The sequence below is a fragment of the Mustela putorius genome, unplaced genomic scaffold (assembly GCF_011764305.1).
Source record: "Mustela putorius furo isolate JIRA1106 unplaced genomic scaffold, ASM1176430v1.1 tig00000929_pilon_pilon_pilon, whole genome shotgun sequence".
Lineage (NCBI taxonomy): Eukaryota > Metazoa > Chordata > Mammalia > Carnivora > Mustelidae > Mustela > Mustela putorius.
In genome coordinates this window covers 1,722,359-1,742,241 of record NW_025421520.1, presented here as the reverse complement: position 1 = coordinate 1,742,241, position 19,883 = coordinate 1,722,359, and the positions used below count along the sequence as shown (strand labels likewise).

The 19,883-nt window shown below is 41.5% G+C and overlaps 1 protein-coding gene across 7 annotated transcripts in view; it reads right to left on the bottom strand.

Annotated features, from left to right (window-relative positions):
• The window catches only part of LMBR1 (limb development membrane protein 1), a 163,685-nt gene that overhangs the window by 113,471 nt on the left and 30,331 nt on the right, over nt 1-19,883 (bottom strand). For 5 of the 7 annotated variants that reach the window (XM_045086287.1, XM_045086285.1, XM_045086288.1 and 2 more), the window contains exons 2-4: nt 15,118-15,190; nt 12,120-12,159; nt 4,369-4,508 (exon numbers count right to left, since the gene is read on the bottom strand). In XM_045086287.1, coding sequence (XP_044942222.1) covers nt 4,369-4,508; nt 12,120-12,159; nt 15,118-15,190 — 253 coding nt within the window. Of the gene's footprint in view, nt 1-4,368; nt 4,509-12,119; nt 12,160-15,117; nt 15,191-19,883 lie in introns of those variants that run through there. The other 2 variants (XM_045086292.1, XM_045086289.1) reach the window with 2 other exon arrangements.

Genomic DNA, 19,883 nt, shown 5'->3' with positions numbered 1-19,883 from the left:
CTGCTGCCGAAACTACTATCTGCGGACTTTCAGAATGCCTTGTCCACCATCATCACAGGAGTGCTTCTGATCTAGGAAATACCTCACAGCAGAATAATGGGCCCATGCCCTTGGAATTCACTGGTCATGCATGTTTCCCACCATCTTGAAGCAGCTGGTTCAACAGAATGCCCTTTTGAAGACTCAGTTATGGTACTAGCTAAGAGGTAATACCTCACAGGGCTGAAGAAAGGTACTCTAAGAAGTTGTATTCACCCTGAATCTGTGTTCAATACATGGTGGTATTTCTCTCATAGCCAGGGTCCACAGGCCCAGGAATCAAGGGGCAGAAATGGAAGTGGTAGTACTGACTAGTATCCCTACTGACCCCTAGCAAACCTCTGCCTCCTGTTCCTATAACCTTAGAAACTAGTGCTGCTAGGCTAGAGGTTCTAGCTCCAAAAGGAGGAACACATCCACCAGGAGGTACAACAGTGATTCCACGGACCTGGAAGCTCAGACTGTTGCCCAGAACTCTATGGTCCTCCAGCCTCCCAACCAGCAAGGAAGGGAGTCCTGACCACCAAGCAGAACCTGGACTGCTCCTCCACAATGGAGATGAGGAAGAGTGTTGTCTAGAAAACAGGACATGCCTCGGGGCATGTCTTAGTATCACCGTAATTTGGGCCCATTAATGATTTTTTAAAAGCCAAGAAGCAAGCATGTCTAAGGCTGAAAAATCTTCAACCTAAGACAATCTTAGGAACTAATAATCACTCCCTCGAATGTCACTGACAAGGTTAAAGAAAGCTACGAATTTAGAAGAGAAAGATGAATTTAAAGATTCATGAAATTCACTACATGCAGCAAAGGATACAGACCTACCAAAGATTCAGCAGAAACAAAGCCAGGGGTCATAAAACTCTCAAGGAAAATTTCCAAGACTTACATCCCAGGCCTCCTAAAACTTATTCCTAAGAATACATTTAGAAGCAGTGACATCATTTAGAAAGTTCTTCCTCTAGTTCCCCAACTTTCAGATGCTGTGGTTTACTGAAGTTCAAAATTATTATTTATTACATTTTCATTCAACACATTTATTAGGCCATCACTATGTGGGAATCATTGCTCTAAGCCCTAATTTATAAACAAAATATTTGAGCTTACACGCACACTTTACATCCTAATGAGAAAGACTATCAATAAAACAAATATATTTACTTCCAGAGTTAAGGCCTCCAAATATATGGCATGTCATGTGCTGGTCACTCTTACTTCCAGTCCATAAACAGAATAAAAGAAATGACCTTGATTTAGAGTATGTGAAGGTCATTAAGTATAGTACGCAATTTCTACTCAGCGAAACTGGAAACAAAGGCCAGTTGACCTGTCATACTGGTTAGCCCAGCTTGAAATCACCTGCACTGCTGGTAAAAACACCTGGAGCCCAACCCTGCAAAACGTATGTGCCACAGTACCTACAGCTTTACAGAAAGGTAGGGCCAAGCGGAACCATGCCAAACAGTCCTCCTCAAACATTTTAGACAATACATGTAAAAAACGTTTTCTAAATTATATATTATCCACGTATTTTTAATAACAAATAACATGTCATCTAAAAATAACTCACCAAAATATTCACAGCCTTTACTTTCCAGGCTGTTTCCTGCCTTTCACAGTAACAGCAGACTTTTCAGTAGAAGATTTATTTTTTGTATTAATTTCAGTTTGCTTATTTGAGTTTTTTTCAATTGCTAAGCAAAAAAGTGAGTCATTATTAAATTATTAATTTAATAATTAGTACTAATATTGCTGAATTCACTTGGTCTTCAGAGCATCATGACTCCATTTGTTTCTACTTCCAAGCACAACAGAAACCACAAAGGCCAAATTCAAATATATGATTAAACTAAAATGTTAAAATTTTTCATGTCAATGAACAGTTTAAGCAGTATTAAAGGACATACAGGAGGAAAGTATTTGCAATTAACCTGATAAACAACTGATTACTTAAAAATAAAAGCGGGTGGAAAAAGGAATAGAATCTTGCCATCTACAACAACATGGACCCAGTGAGACTATCATGCGAGGAGAAATAAGTCACTCAGAGAAAGACAAAGACCCTACGATTTCACTCATATGTGGAATTTAAGAAACAAAACAAATGCACAAGCGAACAAGATTTGGGGGTCAAACCAGGAAACACAGGAAACAGACTCTTCACTATGGAGAACAAACTGGTGGTTAGCAGAGGGGAAGGAGTGGTCAGGGGATGAGTGAGACAGGAGATGGGGATGAAGAAGTAACACTCATCGTGATGAGCACCGGGTGGTGCATGGAGTGCTGAATCACTATGTCGTACACCTGAAACTGATATCATACTGTATGTTAACTAAAGAAAATTAAAAATTTAATTTAAAAAAAGGGGGGGGGAACACTGCAAAAATGGGCAAAGGAAACACAGGTAGGCAATTTACTAAAAAAATAACTATGGTGGCTCAGACATGAAGTGTTTGCCTTCGGCTCGGGTCATGATCCCAGGTTCCCAGGATCGAGCCCCGCACTGGGCCCCCTGCTCCGCAGGAAGCCTGCTTCTCCCTCTCCAGTTCCCCCTGTTTCTGTTCCCTCTCTCGCTGTGTGTCTCTCTGTCAAATAAATAAAACCTTAAAAAAAAAAAAAACTATGAATGACCTCCGAGTATGTTTTGTAAATGTTGTAAATGCCTATCATACTAGTAACTAAAGTAATGTACATTTACAAGGAGAAATGTTCCACGTTTTCGAATTGGAATGATTGTTTTAAAGATTTACTTGGGGTAGGGCAGAGAGAGAGAATCCAAGTAGACTGCACTGAGCATGGAACCTGACGCTCAAGCTCCTGACCCTGAGACCATGACCTGAGCAGAAACCAAGAGTCGGACACTTAACTGACTGTGCCACCCAGGCACCCCTTGAATTGGCAGGTTTTAAGTACCGCCCACAGTCGATGAAGATGCCTTCTGGGAAGAGGAGCCCCTCCCCCATCCCACCACTGAAAGTGAAACCACTAGTGGAATTCACATAGCTTTCTGGAATCAGGAAATATCTTCTCAAAACTTTTGAAGTGTGCTTACCTGGAAAGCAAACTGCAGAAATTTATCCTAAGGACAAATATTTATTTGTAAAGATGAAGCTTTTTTAGTTAAAAAAAAAAAAATGGGAACAATCCATGCTTTTAACAGCTTCAGGCACTACTGTAAATTGCACAGAAAAGTAGTTAATGGCATGGAAACCTCCCCGTTATATGCTGATTTAGGAAAATGCAAATTATCAGTGAGTCCATGAAGGTTTCCATCTGGTTATGTATCCACAGGAATATACCTTACTGAAGGCTACAGGCCTTCCCAATAGCTCCAATAGCTCTGTGAGTTGTAGGATTTGGGGTAACATTAATTTTCTTCACTGTATATTGTTTTCCAAATATTCTACAGCAAACACAGCATTTCTTTAAACACAAAGGAGTGAGAGAAAAGGTAGCTGTCTAGATAAATTCCAGATAAAGAGTTATGCACATAGTCATCTTTAGAAAATGAGGGAGAGAGACCATTTGTCACGTCTCGGGAAGGGAAAGGACCCTCTAAACACAGAACAATTAGAAAGACCAAAGGAAGTAAAAAGACTGCACACTGGGCAAAATACAAATGTTAATAATTCTATCAATCAAAAAAGCAAATAAAGTTAAAAAGAAAAATAACCAGGACATATTTACAAAAATCTAATAAAAAGCTGATGTTTCACATATAAAGAAATCATAATTCAATAAGAATAAAAAGATCTATGTATTAGATCTTATATTTTATAAATCAAAATTAAAATGTCCTACCTCACCAAAAATTTCTAGAAAATGGTAGCGTCAAGATTGGAATGCAGGTCTACTTGGCCTCCAAGCAATATACCATGTTGCCCACAGCAAGTAAGTCCCATTTTTAACCACATTAATTTTAAAGTTCATACTTGACAAAAGAGTTTTTTCCCCTTCAATTACACATTCTTAAATGAAAAAAGTAACTAAGAGTAAATAAATGAAGTAGAAAACTATGGCTAGTATTTTTAGGTCTTAAATGGAGGTTGAGTTCTTTTGACATATCCAGATAAACCAGAATTCTCCTGATACATATTTAAATAAGAACTTGTTTATCAAAATCATTATTTACTTGATTAAGTAAAACAGAAAAGGCTGTCACAACTAAGAATAGGAATACTAAGTAAAATCTGGTTTTCTGATTTTATGAAGGACTCATGGTTTACTGGAGGAAGATGCAAATTCTGAAGGAAATTAAGAAAAGGCAAATCTAAAAATACAGTGCGGAAAAAAACGAAAACATTCATTATTAAAGCAATATATACTGACCATGAATCAGGGAGCCATTTAGCCACTGAATATAGTAGTTTTGAGGAAAAGAAAGCAGGATTTCGTTGCTGATTATTGAAAAGGGTAAGAGCAGAACAGCCCCGGCTGAAACCGCCAGCGTGAAGGTGCTCAGACACAGCCTGGAAGAGAAGAGACCGCGGTCACCAGCCATTGGAGGAAGCAAGAACACGGTCGGAATTCAAAAAGGACAAAAACTCTTAAACCTCTTAATCCAAAAAAGTTACATAAGATTTTCATTAAATACGTGGAGTTTGAGACAAATGTTGTATGTATTATACTAGAAGTTCAATTAGGTATACCCCAAAATGCCTCACTCTGTGAAAAAGGTCAGTAACTCGAACGAGCAGACCCTACAAGAATCACATAGAGAAGACAAAGTACTCTGCACATTTTACAAAGAATAAGCCATCGTCTCTCTCCTCTTTTAAATTTAAATATTTATTCCACAATTGCATTTAATTAATAACTGGCAGATACATCCTAACAGCAATGCAAAAACTGATTCAGGTGAAAAAAAAAATACTTGTGAAAACAATATGAAAAACCAATTCAAAATGGTTATTTCAAGGAAAAAAACTCAACAAAGCCATTGGTCAGCTACCTCTTAAAACCGGTAAAGGTAAAATAAATTAGACTAGCAAACAGTATCTATTAAATATTCTACTATTAAACTATTTAAAACACTGCATTGTCATTTTTAAAATTAAGATATTGCTAATAAATACTAATACAGAAAGATGTCAAAAATAAATTAAGTGAAAAAACAAAAACTAAAAAAGCATGGACAATAAATAGAATACATGCTTACACACACACACACACACAAACAAAGCACTTATATACACAGGAAAACAGAAGTACCAAAAAAAAAAAAAAAAACCTAACATAATATATAACAATCCCACAGGAGAGTGGGCTTTCCCATTCTCAGTTATACATGTCTGAAATGCTTAAAAATTTTTTATCTAATTTTTTAAAGATTTTTTTAAGACTAAAAGGGAAAGGAAAAGAAAACCTCACCAACATTATAGATGGAACCTTAATTTAATATCCATTCCATTAAAGTCAATAGAGGAACAACGTGAAAATAAACGTAAGACGACATAAGGAAAAAATGCACACTGAACACTGGCAATACACATCCACTAGAGTACTTTGAGACCAATGCCATCTTGTGGCAACCATAAGAAGTGTTTTCCTACTTAAAAGCCAAAACAACCATGAAACCTCTCTGTTCAGTAAATCATTGATAAAGTTCAAATGTAGACCATATCATCCATACCAAAAATACAACTCAAATCAGACACAGAAGAAGGCTTAGGAGTTGTTTCGCTGAGTTGGCATGTTTCCTGGGAAAAGCACTAGGAACAATGTCTGCCTGGGTCCACCGCCAACTCTGGCAACTACCAGCCCGTGGCCGGAAGCGTGCTTCTCTGGTTTTGTCCTTGCAAGTCAAGTGAGGAACTTACCCCAACCACTACCATGTCTGCCTTCCAATGCTAAAAACAGGATCAAACCCACAAGCTCACCATTCCAAGTCCCGCACAGCTGTTCCAGTATGTGTGCGAGGCTCCTCTCGCCACAACAGACTCCCCCATACAGTGCCATGTAGCCAGTCTTCTTGTACACCAAACCTCAACGCGCCTCATCGCTCTGTGCTCCAGGGCATAGTCAGCTCTGTCCCTAGGGTCCCCTTTCTGTCATCTGCCCTGCAAACCACCACTCTCTGCATTCCTCTCAGTAGTCAATCCCTCTCTTCTCAGCTCACATGACACTCACCACACAACCAGCAAGACGACCAACCACAGTTTCCAAATCAAAAACTGGGTCCTGTAATCTGACAAAAAACTAAGCGTATGGGGCGCCTGGGTGGCTCAGTGGGTTAAAGCCTCTGCCTTCGGCTCAGGTCCTGGGATCGAGCCCCGAATTGGGCTCTCTGCTCAGCGGGGAGCCTGCTCCTCCTCTCTCTCTCTGCCTCTCTGCCTACTTCTGATCTGTCTGCCAAATAAATAAATAAATAAAATCTTTAAAAAAAAAAACAACTAAGCTTATGAAGACAAATAAGTATTTGAAATCAACGATCCAGAAAAGCCTGAATGTATGGTCACCATAAAGACAACGCCAACTCTCAACAAAACACTTCCAGAACCTACTGTATGTATTCCAGGTACCATGACTGGGCTCATTATATTCAGACAAGATGCTGTCACCCTCTCGCACTGCTCATGGGCACCTAGGGTGACAGCTACTCACAGAAGACCGAAGCAGTGCAGGTCAATGCTGGCAAGGGGTCCTTACTATAAGGTAAGGCCCTGAGTCAAGTTGAAATAGGGCAGTAGTGCCCATGGCTTACAGACCTACTGAAGTGCCCCTCAGATTAAAGCACTGTTTCACAAACATCACCTTCTGAAACGGAGCAGATTTTGAGGACAGAACCCACAGGACTGCCTGAGGGCGGGGGCAGAGAGCCCTCAAGGCTGATCTGAGTTTTAGCCTGAGAACTGGAACGGCAGAGCAGGTACTGCCTGTTTTGGAGAAGGCCGCAGCTGGGGCAGGCTGACGGGGAAACAGGAACTCAGCTTTGGCCCAGCTCCGTCTGTCACCTCCACAAGGCAGGAGCATCACAGGAGCAATGCTTCACACTTCTCTCTGCAGGCTACCAGGTAGCCTAGACCTTGTCCCCCATTGCTGGTCACGTTCTGATGACCACTGGTCAGGATGGTGTGTGCCGGGGCTCTCTGACTCTAACATCACTCTTTTCCCTTTTAAATAATAAGTATTTTGTGGGAAGCTAAGTCTGAAACTAGGAAAAATAGCCTGTTCCTTGCCAAAAAGATTATTCATTTACGGATTCCTATCAGTTTGGACTCAAGATTGTTCTATTTTATTCTGTGTAGGGTCCATTACAATCATTCTCCAGACACTGAGATTGTCCCTGATTGGTGTGGAAGCCCTCAGAGGCTTCTGGGTCTTTTTGACATGTACCCATCATTCTTGGGGCACTTCCCTGCACTCTGGCAGTACCACATGCACAGAATGAGCCTGGAACTTCCCCTCCCCTACCCTGCAGTCAGCTTCTCCCCCAAGGGGCCTCGGTCCCTATTAGTGGGAAATTGTATTTAGAAGCACTGAAGTGGTACTGAATATACTCCCTGCTGCTGGTGTGTCACGCTCCCAAGGGACAGGCAAGGACTGTAAGTGCGCACGATGCATACAGGTACACATACACAGTTACCTGACCCGCTTTTACATTGAGATCTGCTGCGATAACTTTGTGTCATAAACCATGAGGCCGCACGGACAGTCCACTGGCAAGTCCAACTGCAATGCAACAACCCTGTTCATCTTCATTTTCCACCCCTTCCCGTAACTGCAAATGGCTCCCATCACCTTCAATGGACCAATCCCCTGGAAATGATCTGACACTGCTAGCCTACCCAGAGCCACCATCCTGCTCAGGTGACTCCCCATTCGGGACTGCCCTACCTCCCTCCCCACTGACCTCTGATAGCCACGCCAGGCCATCCCTCTAGGGACACCAGCCTACTTGGGCTCTGTCATCCTGTAGGGACGCCCTCCCCAACCTCTGACGCCCTATGACAGAGCACCCCTAAACACATGCAGATGCCCCTCATCACCCTCAAGCTCACACTCTGCGCCAGGATTTCCCTCTGCAGGGAAAATCCCCTCCCTCCTCTCAGACCCTGAGAGCCCACACCAGGTCACCCCCGGGGCTCTGACACGTCATGCTAGGACCACCTCCTGCTATGGAAACCCTCCTCTCACCTCAAAGGCTCGCAAACTTTCAGCAGTTAGGCATTCTGATTTCATTCTCAAATCAACTAACTAGCCAAATCAACTAACTAGTAGCTCTCAGAAAATGTAGTTTGGGGTTGCAAAGTTCACTTGGATGCCAGTCCCTGCACTTAAGAACTTGTCGAGCTCTTGCCCTTTCATCTCCTTGTTAGCAGGACTCTCGTTCTACTTCCTCCTCTTCGGTGGAGGGGGCAAGGGAAGGAAAAATGGTGGAGAGAAGAGAGGCAACCCCTACGTCCCACGTACAAAGCCCCAGCACCAACCCTGGATTACTCTGCAGATACAACTTAATCCACACAACAGCATGACAGAGTAAGTGGGAGCTCAGCTTCACACAAAGAGAAAACAAATGTTTCTCAATCTCTTCTGACCTGAAGTTAATCCTGAGTTCAGAATCTGAATCCAGATCTGCCTTCCTCTTCCGTTCTCACTCACTCTATCACACACGGTGGGGAGAAAAGCAGTGAAAGCCAAAAGGGTCACTGGGAGGCAGTGGAAGGGAACAGACTAGTCCTGATTCTCTTCGGTGCCCTCCCCCTTGCCCCTCTCCCATCTTTAGTGTAAGTGCTCCCCCAGCCGCCTGCCTCCACTCGTGGGACCCGCCAGTAGAACCCAAAGCCCTGAGGCCCTCAAGCTCACCCCAACAGCGACGGCAGCAGAACCGGTGAAAGCAGAAGCGGAGGTCAGGGCTCCTGAGCCGCCTCCGAAGGAAACGAGGCACAGCCACCGTTCCATAGACTGCACTGCCGCACAAAGACGAAGTGCTGTCCTCTGGTCTGCTCGTGAATGACTGACCCACAAATGCGTGCATGTAAACGTACCACCAGGAGTGGAGCACAGTCTAAACAGAGAGGAGAGTGGCACACATCTCACAGGTACTTACTTTAGCCCTAGAGCATGTCACTGGGAAGGAATTATATCTGCCCTTTAATCAGTGTGATTTGCTGAAGCTTTTCGAGGTAAGTGAATTATTTAGACCAGGAATTTAGACAGTAATTTAGACAGAGAAAAATGATAAATCACTGAAGAATTTTCATAAATGTCATGGTCTGAAATAAAACTATAACCCCTAATCCTATAAATTTAAATAAAGTAATAGGCCTAAGTTTTAAATCCACAAAGCGAGAAGAATTTACAATATAAAGTTACAGATGTTTTCCCTAGGGCATTTAAAATAATTTAAATTACCAAATCTAGTAAAACAAGATCCATTTAAATTCACTGTTCAGTTATGAATCAAATCAGCCCTACTCAAGTCACTTCTCAGTTGAAAGTATTTTTTTTAAGTGAAATTCACATAACATAAAATTAACCATTTCAAAGTGAACAATCTAGTGCTATTTAGTGTAGTCACAGTGCTGTGCAAACACCAGCACTTTCTAGTTCCAGAACATTTCATCACCCCAAAATAAAACCTTGTACTCACGAAGGAGGTGCTGCCCATTCTGCTCTCCCCTCGGTCCCTGGTAACCATCAATAGGACACGGATGGATTCACCTTTACTAGTTTATCTCTCATAAATGGAATCACACACTAAACGGCCTTTCATGTCTGGCTTCTTCCACTTAGCATGATGTTTTTGAGGTTCTTACATATTCCTTTTTACAGCTGAGTAATATCCCAGGGTGCGTGAGAGTATCTGTGTACATGTGCGGTAAGTGCAGGCGGCCTTTCTCCCTTTCCCTCACCTCCTCCCCACCCCAGGCACAAAATGAATAATCTGATACCAATCATGAAGACACACATCCAAACAACTGGCCTGCAATCTTCAGAAGTATCAAGGATAGGGAAGTCAAGAAAATACTGAAGAAGGGTTTCAGTCTGAAGGCGACTAAAGGGAACCCACAACTACAAGCAGTGTGTGATTCTGAACGGGGTCCTTTCGCAACAAAGGACATGACTGGGACAACTGGTAAATCTGAATGGGGCATGAGTGGTACAGCCTCAATTTCATTATTTTGATGGTTGTACGGTAGATACACAGGAGGACGCACTGTTTGTAGGCATTATATATAAAAGTATCCTGAGGAAATGGAGAACCAGGTTGGCAAATTCTCAAACAGTTCTAGGGCAAAAAGGCTCTTTTTTTTTTTTTTAAGATTTTATTTGTTTATTTGACGGAGATCACAAGTAGGCAGAGAGGCAGGCAGAGAGAGAGAGAGAGAGAGAGAGAGAGAAGGGGAAGCAGGCTCCCTGCCGAGCAGAGAGCCCGATGCGGGGCTCGATCCCAGGACCCTGAGATCATGACCTGAGCCAAAGGCAGAGGCTTTAACCCACTGAGCCACCCAGGTGCCCCTAAAAAGGCTCTTTTTTTGTTTATTTCTAACCTTTCTATAAATTCAGGGCTATGCCAAATAATTTTCAAAGTATCAATAAAAAAGAATCCTGGCATAAGAATCTCTCCAATGTAGTTGTATCTGTGTGATTTCAAATTTCAGTCAAGCAAAATCTGATAAAAAGAAACTTACTGCTTCCCATCCAGTTTGATACCTCAAAAAATTTAAAGGGCAGAACAATCATATATCAGCATAAATAAGGAGAAAGAGAGCTATAGGGACCTAAAGAATCATCAGACCGTCTACCTGCTCCGAGCAGGTAGATGCTCAGCTAGCTAGAACAGATGTCTGTTCCTTATTCCAAGACTGTCACAGTCTTCTCAGGAGACCATTGAGCAACCCAGAGTTTTCTTTCTTACGGCCCAGCAACTCTCCCACCAGAAGCCCACTTCCTGGCTAAAACCTCTGAAGGTAAAATTATCAGCTCCTCAAAGAAGCAAATTTTAACAGGAGACAATCAATCCTCATTTTTCCATGTACAGTTGATCCTTGAACAATATGGCTTAGAAATGCACAGGCCCACTTATAAGTGAATTTTTTAAATTAAATATAATACAGTATTATAGAGGCACCTGGGTGACTCAGTCATGAAGTGTCTGCCTTCAGCTTAGGTCATGATCCCAGGGTCCTAGGATCAAGCCCCACATCAGGCTCCCAGCCTGGCAGGAAGCCTGCGTCTCCCTCCCTCGCTCCCCCTGCTTGTATTCCCTCTTTTGCTATCTCTCTATCAAATAAATAAAAATCTTTTTAAAAATATATATAGTACTGTAAATGTACTTTCTCTCCCTGATGATTTTCTTTTCTCTAGCTACTTTTTTTTATTAAAGATTTTTATTTATTTGAATAAATAGAGAGAGAGAGCATGAACAAGCAAGCAGGGGGAGCAACAGAGGGAAAAGCAGGCTGCCAGCTGAGCAGGGAGTCCGATGTGGGATTCCATACCAGGACCAAGGGATCATGACCTGAGCCGAAAGCAGACGCTTAACCAACTGAGCCACCCAGGCGTCCCTAAATATAATAGAGTACTATAGGGTCCTAGGATCAAACCCCACATTGGGCTCCCTGTTTGGCGGGAAACCTGCTTCTCTCTTTACCACTCCCCCTGTCTGTGCTCCCTCTTCTGCTGTGTCTCTCTCTGTCAAACAAATAAATAAAATCTTTAAATTAAAATATTGCAGTACTGTAAATGTATTTTCTCTCCCTTATGATTTTAGTAAGATTTTCTTTTCTCCAGCTACTATATTGTAGGAATGCAGTCTATAATACACATAACATATGAAATGTGTGTTAATCAACTGTTTATGTTATCAGTAAGACTTCCAGTCAATAGTAGGCTATTAGCAGTTAAGTTTGGGGGAAGTCAAAAATTATACACAATTTCCAACTGCACAGGGCCAGCGTCCCTAACTCTCATGGTGTTTAAGACTCAACTGTATATTTATATGTTTCTAAAGATAGGGTTAATATCAATAAAAAAGGTGACTTTTTCCCACATTTATGCCCAAAGGTGCAAATTAAATTTGAAGAATTTATGGCATCGAAATTAGAAACAGAAAAAATGAATTTTAAAATACATACGAAATCCTGTTGACTATGGCATCTTCATCTTCTTGTTCATCTGTAAAAATGGTTATGGGATTAGTTTTTTTAATCTTCAACAAAATGTTTCGTTAATTTATTAGAAAATATAAGCAAAAATAGAAACTTAAAGAATTACTGAAAAGAACTGATTTTCAAAAAGCACTGTATTTATTTCAGCATGGATGCAAATTTAAATCCTATTAAATTACACAGGACAGAATGTAGGTAGAGAAGAGTGTTGTGATTAACCAAAATCTTGATTAACAAAACTAACATATGTAAACGAGATTTTCCAAAAATTTATTGTGCAAGAAAATAAAACTTAGCAGAACCTTAGGACCACTATCAAGTTTACTGTCATACAATATAAGTAAAATTATAATTGCTAATGAATGAAATTTTTTAATTGATAATATCCAACAAAAATCTTTATTATAAAATTATTAGTCAGAATCTTAAAACTCATGTACTTTTCTTTAATTTTTGAATCTGTCATTATTACTGGTAATAAGGAAGACGCTCTTGGACCAGTCTAAACCATTTAAATACCACTGCCTCAATACTGCATAATTACTGTTCAATTTACAGAACGAAAGTATCAAGTTTTATGTCTTTTACAAGTAGCAGATGCCCTCTGCTCCAATGCTCACTCACCTCCCTCTCTCTCATGGCTGCTAGCCCTCTCTGTGTCCTCCCACATAAATTTACCAGCTAAAGAAAGTATGATCCAATTACAAGAATATTGCACAACACCCCCTGACCCCTCCTTCTCCTCAATACCTAACTGGGGTGTCCTCAAAGGCTCTCTCTCTCTCTCTAGGTCTCTGTAATTATGAGAGTCTACCGGCTTCCATGTCGATGGTTCATATGAGCCATTCTGACCCCAATCTTTTTTCTTTTTTTTTTTAGATTTTACTTATTTATTTGACAGACAGAAATCACAAGCAGGCAGAGAGTCAGACAGAGAGAGGAAGGGAAGCAGGTTCCCCACTGAGCAGAGAGCCCGATGTGGGACTCGATCCCAGGGCCCTGAGACCATGACCTGAGCTGAAGGCAGAGGCTTTAACCCACTGAGCTACCCGGGCGCCCCTCCAATCTCCATTCTTAATTACAGGCTGCCAAAATAGCATTACAACCAAAAGGACAGTCACAATTAATTTTTATACTGTTGTGCATACCCCCAATTAACCATCAACTACTTAAGAATGTTTTAATAGCTTCATATGAATTTCAATTCTTCTCCCTAAATTCTACTAAGTCCAAGGTATTCATCACCCCTCCCTGCCATTACTTTAAAAATCATCTAATGGGTTGTCCCGGTACTCAGTCTGTTGGGTATCCAGCTCTTGACCTCCACTAGGGTCATGGTCTCGGGGTCATGGAGCAGGCCCTGAGTCAGGCTCTACGCTCAGTGAAAAGGTAAGGGGAATCTGCTTGGGACTCTCTCTCCCCTTCTGTCTCCGCCCCCCACCCTTGCTCACCCACACTCAAAATAAATAAATATTTAAAAACCATCTCAATCCTCTCATCTCCAATTTTCCTGCTCATCATCCCCTAATTTCCCCTAAAATGATGGGTTTATATTCATTAATTCTCTTTCTCCCCCTGCTTCTGTGTCTATAATCATTAAAACCTGATGCCAAAACATGTGTAAAAACAGCTAATATACTGTGTTGAATCTGCAGGTCTTCAAATTTTTGAAAGCTTATAGATTCCAAAAAGTTTTTTATCGTAATCATAGAGCCAAACTAAAACACTAGAGCCAGTACTATTTCCTAATTGCTTTCAAAATTCCAACAAGTTTTTTATTATTATAACATGAAGAGTTCCTATTATATGGAATCCTTAAGTATTCACATGGTACCTACTGTGAGCCCAGCACCACAGGCAGAAAATCCTGTGATTTATAAAAAATAGCTGAGATTTAACAGAAGGCAGTAAGGCCATTGTTCAGATCCTTACAAAACCCTGGCACAAAAACCTGTGACTTAATTAGCACAAAGTTCATTTAAAAAAAAGAAAAAGAAGAAGGGATTGTATGCCTGGGTGATTCAGTCAGTCAAGCATCTGCCTTCAGCTCAGGTCATGATCCCAGGGTCCTGGGATCAAGCCCCACACCAGGCTCCCTGCTCAGCAGAGAATCTCTTTGTCCCTCTCCCTCTGCACCTCCCCCCACTCATGCACATGCTTGTGTATATGAAGATTTTATTCACTGTCATACAGTGAATAGAATAAAATCTTCAAAAATAATTAATCTTCAAAATAAATAAAATCTTCAAAAAAAATAATAATAGGGTGCCTGAGTGGCTCAGATGGTTGGCATCTGCCTTCAGCTCAGGTCATGGTCTCCAGGTCCTGGGATTGAGCCCCACTTTCGGCTCCTGGCTCAAGGGGAGTCTATTTCTCCCTCTGCCTCTTCCCCTGCTTGTGTTCTCTCTGTCTCTCTCTCTCTCTTTCTCTCTCAAATTAATAAAATCTTTTTAGAATAATAATTTTTAATAAAAAAGGAATAAAGATTTAGTAGATCCTCTGGTATACAGGATATATATGAAATAATAAAAATAAAAATATAAAATTGAATCCTCAATTGATACTAAATGGTATCATGGAGATTCTAAATTCTATATCACTTTAGAGAAAGAAAAGATAGTCTAGTAGTCAGAGTAAGGATGGAAAGTATGCTGTTCAGACTCAGAGCCAGTCACAAGAACACATATATCCTTATAAACTCTAGAACTTTCCAGATACTGAGCAGCCCCACACTACTCTTGGACATCAGAACAATGGTAAACAAGGGTTCAGGTCTAAGAGAATGAGGACCCTGCAAGCAGTCAGATCCCTGAAGGTAACTGTCTACTCTCAGTACCAAGCTATTGTGTCCTTCAATCATGGCCATACTGAATATATATGCTCCATACTGGCATAGTATTTAGCCCATACACCACAGACCGCCCGGCATGATGATCTAAGTTTTAGCTACAGTGTTTCTACTTGCCTGATTTTCTCTTGTATCTTCTGATGATGAAGTAAGAAACAATGTAGAGAACGGCAAAAAGAAGGAAACATATCTGAAAAATAAAATTAACAACTCACTTACATTTGTTGCATTTATTTTTAAAAATTATAGAAGATACACCGTTGGTATTTATAGGCAAGAATGATTTGATCTATTAAAAAGTAAAAATTTTTAGATATTTTGGAAGTGTAAAGAGTCAGACCAACACCAACAATTCTAAAAACTAAAGTCAATGAGATGCTACTATCCCTTCCAAATATCGAACATACTATAAAGCTCCAATAACATTTAGAGTGTGATGGCCCCAAAACTTGACAGATAAATGAAACATTCTATCATAAAAAAATTATATAAGTTAGTTCTACATACAGGAGGCATCACAAATCAATGTAGGGGGGAATAATGATTCAATAAATATACCACATATCAAAAAAAAAATAGCAGCTGAATGAGAAACTTAATTTTAATATTAAATTCAAATTAAATTCCATCTAATTTTATGGGGATGACAGGTAAAAGAGGATGGGTCAAGGATAGGAGATCTCATTACAGTCCAAGACCAAGGGTGCTAGAAATAGTCTTACTAGGGCTATGGATCAAAGTAAAAATAGGTTTGAATACCCTCAAATGAAAAAATTCCAAGTGATGGTAGTCTAGGGACCACCCCTATGCATAGATTTCTGAAGGAGGATTGTTGCCCACATGACTGAAAATGACCTTGGATCTGGGTGTGAACAGACACTACACAATGTCATCCACAAAATGACAAATGGACAATGAAGAGGAAGACCGTGAGTCTCATGATGTCACAATTCTTCCAATATAAGTGGAGTGGGAAAGTGACAACTGACAATAAGGACAGTGACCAAAAAGGAGCCAAGAGGACACCTGGGTGGCTCAGTCATTAAGCATCTGCCTTCGGCTCAGGTCACGGTCCCGGGGTTCTGGGATCTAGCCCGCATCAGGCTCCCCGCTCAGCAGAAGCCTGCGTCTCCCTCTCCCACTTCCCCTGCTTGTATTCACTCTCTCGCTGTCTCTGACAAGTAAGTAAATAAAATCTTAAAAAACAAAAACAAAAAGGAGCCAAGAGTCAAAAGCATCAAACTGGCCTGCTGCTGGGAGCCCGTTAAGAACTCCAGATGGATAAGAGAATATTAACACCATCACTACTTTCTCCCAAAATCGTTTGGAGTAGGGAAAATGGATCAAAAAGGAAACCCATCATCGGTGAAGAAATGTGAAGAGAGGGGGTCTTCTAAGAAGATGTTAAGGGTCAGGGGAGATTGTTTACAATGGAATGGTGAAGCCTGAATAGGGCTGCAAGACCACTGGAAAGAGGGTAACTGGCCAGAACCCTGTGACTTACGAGGTTCAAGTCAGAGGGATCGAATGACCAAAGGAATTAATATTTATGACAGAAGCTACCTGAAATTCGATTCACTCAGCAATTACTTGTCATGAGCTTACTGCACACCAGGCACTCTTTTCAGAACTGAGCACACAACAGTGAACAAAACAAAGCTCTTGCACTCACTGGGCTAAGAAACCGCCGATCAATAAGCAGACGAGGGGACAGATGATGACTGGTGCAGGACTAAGGGAACAGGGAGTACGAGCGGGGGTGGGGGGGCTGCCTCACTAATATGGTGGTCTCTGAAGAAGGACTTATGGGAGAAGAAAGAGAAAGACATGCAGAAATCTGGAGGGAGGTACTCAGTGCCTAGAGAACAGTCACACCAAGGGTCTGAGACAGGAAAAGCCTGGTGTGTTCAAACAGCGAGAGGGGAGAAGAGATGAGGTCTCACAGGAGTTTGCACTATGTGTCAGTTCTCACAAACAGTGCAGAGTTCATTTTTATGCTGAGTGAGGTAAGAATGCATGGTGGGACTCTAAGCAGATGGGTGACAGGATCTGATAGAGGGCAAAAGCCTCACTGTAGGTACAATGTGGAAAGTAACTGAGAAGGGACACAGACTGCAGCGGACAGACCAGTCAGGAGTGTACTGCAATCATCCAGAAGAGAGGTCACTTGGCCCTGTGTCATAGAAATATCAAAAATTATCAAGTTCTGGGTATGTTTTGAAAACAGACTTGACAGGGTTTGCAGGGATGAGTCTTGACCTACAAAACTGGAAAGAGAAAGTGGCCATTTTCTCAGGCAGGAAAGATTATGAGTAGTTATTTTGCTTTGGAGATAAAAAGTACAGGGTACACCACTGAACGTGAAATCCCTCCTATTCACTGAGGAAGAGAGGGCAGATAAACTGTTGGTTATAAAAATCTGTACAATCCAAGGGAAGGAGCCTGGCTAGATTTTTTTTTTTTTTTCAAAGGTGAGGACCGGGGGGCACATAATCAGATAGGTATTTAAGGCCCTAAGACCAGATAAGATTTCCATCCTAGGGAGTGAGTACAACCAGAGAAGTCTGAGAACCAAGCCTCAGACCTCTCAAATATTTAGAAGTCAACTTGACAGAAGGAATCAGGAAGCGCTAACTGAGAAGCAGCAGTCAGCAGGTAGGAGGCAAGCAAGAGACTGTGACGTCCCAAAAGCCAAATGAAGAAAGTTCATGTAAGAAAAGGGAATTATCAGCCGTGTCAAATGCCGCTGACAGGTCAAGTAAGATGAGCGCTGAGAATTGACAACTGGATTTAGCAACGTGGAGGTCATCAGTGACCTTGACAAGAGCTGTTTTTCTGAAGCAGTGAACATAAAACCCTGACTGAAGTAAATTAAGACAGAAGAAGAATTGAAAATAAAATGTATATCGACAGTTCTTTCCAGGAATTTTATAGGAAAGGAAAGCAAAAGAAATGTGATGGGAACTATGAAGAGGATTTTTTTTTTTTTTAAGATGAGAAAAGTCACACATAATTGCAATAAAAATCAGGTAGAAAGAAAAATTACTAATGCAAGAAAGAAAAAGGAGAAGTGCTAAAGCAGCGTGTTCAAGGTAAGGAGCTGGAAATAAATGTATCCCTCGTCAGAAGGAGGAGGAGCCAAAGCAGAAGAGGACAGAACATTTGAGTTCCACTGCAGGTAGGTAAGCAGATGGGTGGTAAAAGCACAAAAATATTCCCTCTTAATGGAAGTTCCTCGAATAGAGTTACATGTGGAGACAGAATTCACAGGAGGATGACCCCGTAAATGGAGTAGAGAATATAAGGGAAATGAGAGCCACAGCAAGACGAAATGGAAGTCCCAGCTCCAGGCGTGCCCAAGCTGAGCTGGGGAAGCTGCAGGTAAAACGGAGGGGAGATGAACCATGAGAGACTATGGACTCTGAAAAACAACCTGAGGGTTTTGAAGTGGGGGGGGTGGGAGGTTGTTGGGGGAGCCCGGTGGTGGGTATTATGGAGGGCACGTATGGCATGGAGCACTGGGTGTGGTGCATAAACAATGAATTCTGTTACGCTGAAAAGAAATTAATTAAAAAAAAAAAACCAAGCAGAGGTTTGAGGATTCTAACAACTACCCTCTTCTCTCCTCCCCTGGACAGCCTGTCCTTGCAGACTTGCGCAGGGAACCACTCACTCACTCCTCTCCAATCACAGATCTGCCTTCGCGTCCACTGCCCAACCCAAGTGCTCCCGCAGTGATCAGTCCAGACCTAGGAGCGGAATTCCACTCCCCCGGTTTCACCTGATCTCTGAGCAGTCCTCCTGCTTCAGCAACCATCCTCTTCCTCTGATTATGCACCCAGAATCCATCACTAGCTTCCCTCTTCCTGAAAGCCTTTAAACGCTATTCTTCTAAAACAAACAAACAAACAAAAACAAAACAAAACACACCACACTATTATTCTTCCCTATGATTTCAGTGCTGAGCCAGAACTCTATCCTCAATCCACAAGCTCTTCATAGGTAACCTAATCAGGGTTTTAACCATCAACCCCCAGAAATCCTTGGACCACAGTCTGAAAACCACTGGATTAGGGTATTAGCAGAAGTAAGTTAAGGGCACCTGGGTGGCTCAGTCAATTGGGCATTTATTTCTCTTTGGCTCAGGATGCAATCCCCTGGGACTGAGCCTGGTGTCAGGCTCCCTGCTCAGAAAGGACTCTGCTTCTCCCTCGCCCTCTGCCCTTGCTCCATCCCGCTTGTGCTCGTGCTCTCTCTTTCTCTCTCTCTCTCTAAAACATAAATAAAATATTAAAGAAAAAAAAAGTGAGTGAAATGAATGGCCATAAATCCTAAATAGAATGAGGGGGGTAAAGAAACTAAGTACAGAGTGATGGGTAAGTAGAGTTGTCTATCAACTGAGGCTCCCAATAAAACCGCAACAGAAGACCAAGGAATGTGGAAGAAAAGGTTAAAGAAAAGATTAAAGAATGTTTACAGATCTTTAAACTTAGTATTTAAAGATAGAGAACAAAAGTGTCAGAAATTTCAGAAAGTTCATGCAGAAGCAGAAGATGAGAAGACATAAGAGGTAATGAACAAAAGGAAATGAAGAAACCAAAATTCATGGTATAAAATGAAAAGACTAATGGAAAGTAATTCACTTAAGAATGGAAGAAAGGGGGCGCCTGGGTGGCTCAGTGGGTTAAAGCCTCTGCCTTCGGCTCAGGTCATGGTCCCAGGGTCTTGGGACTGAGTCCTGCATCGGGCTCTCTGCTCGGCGGGGAGCCTGCTTCCTCCTCTCTCTCTGCCTGCCTCTCTGCCTGCTTGTGATTCTGTCTGTCCAATAAATAAATAAAATCTTTAATAAAAAAAAAAAAGAATGAAAGTAAGGCTAACAATTA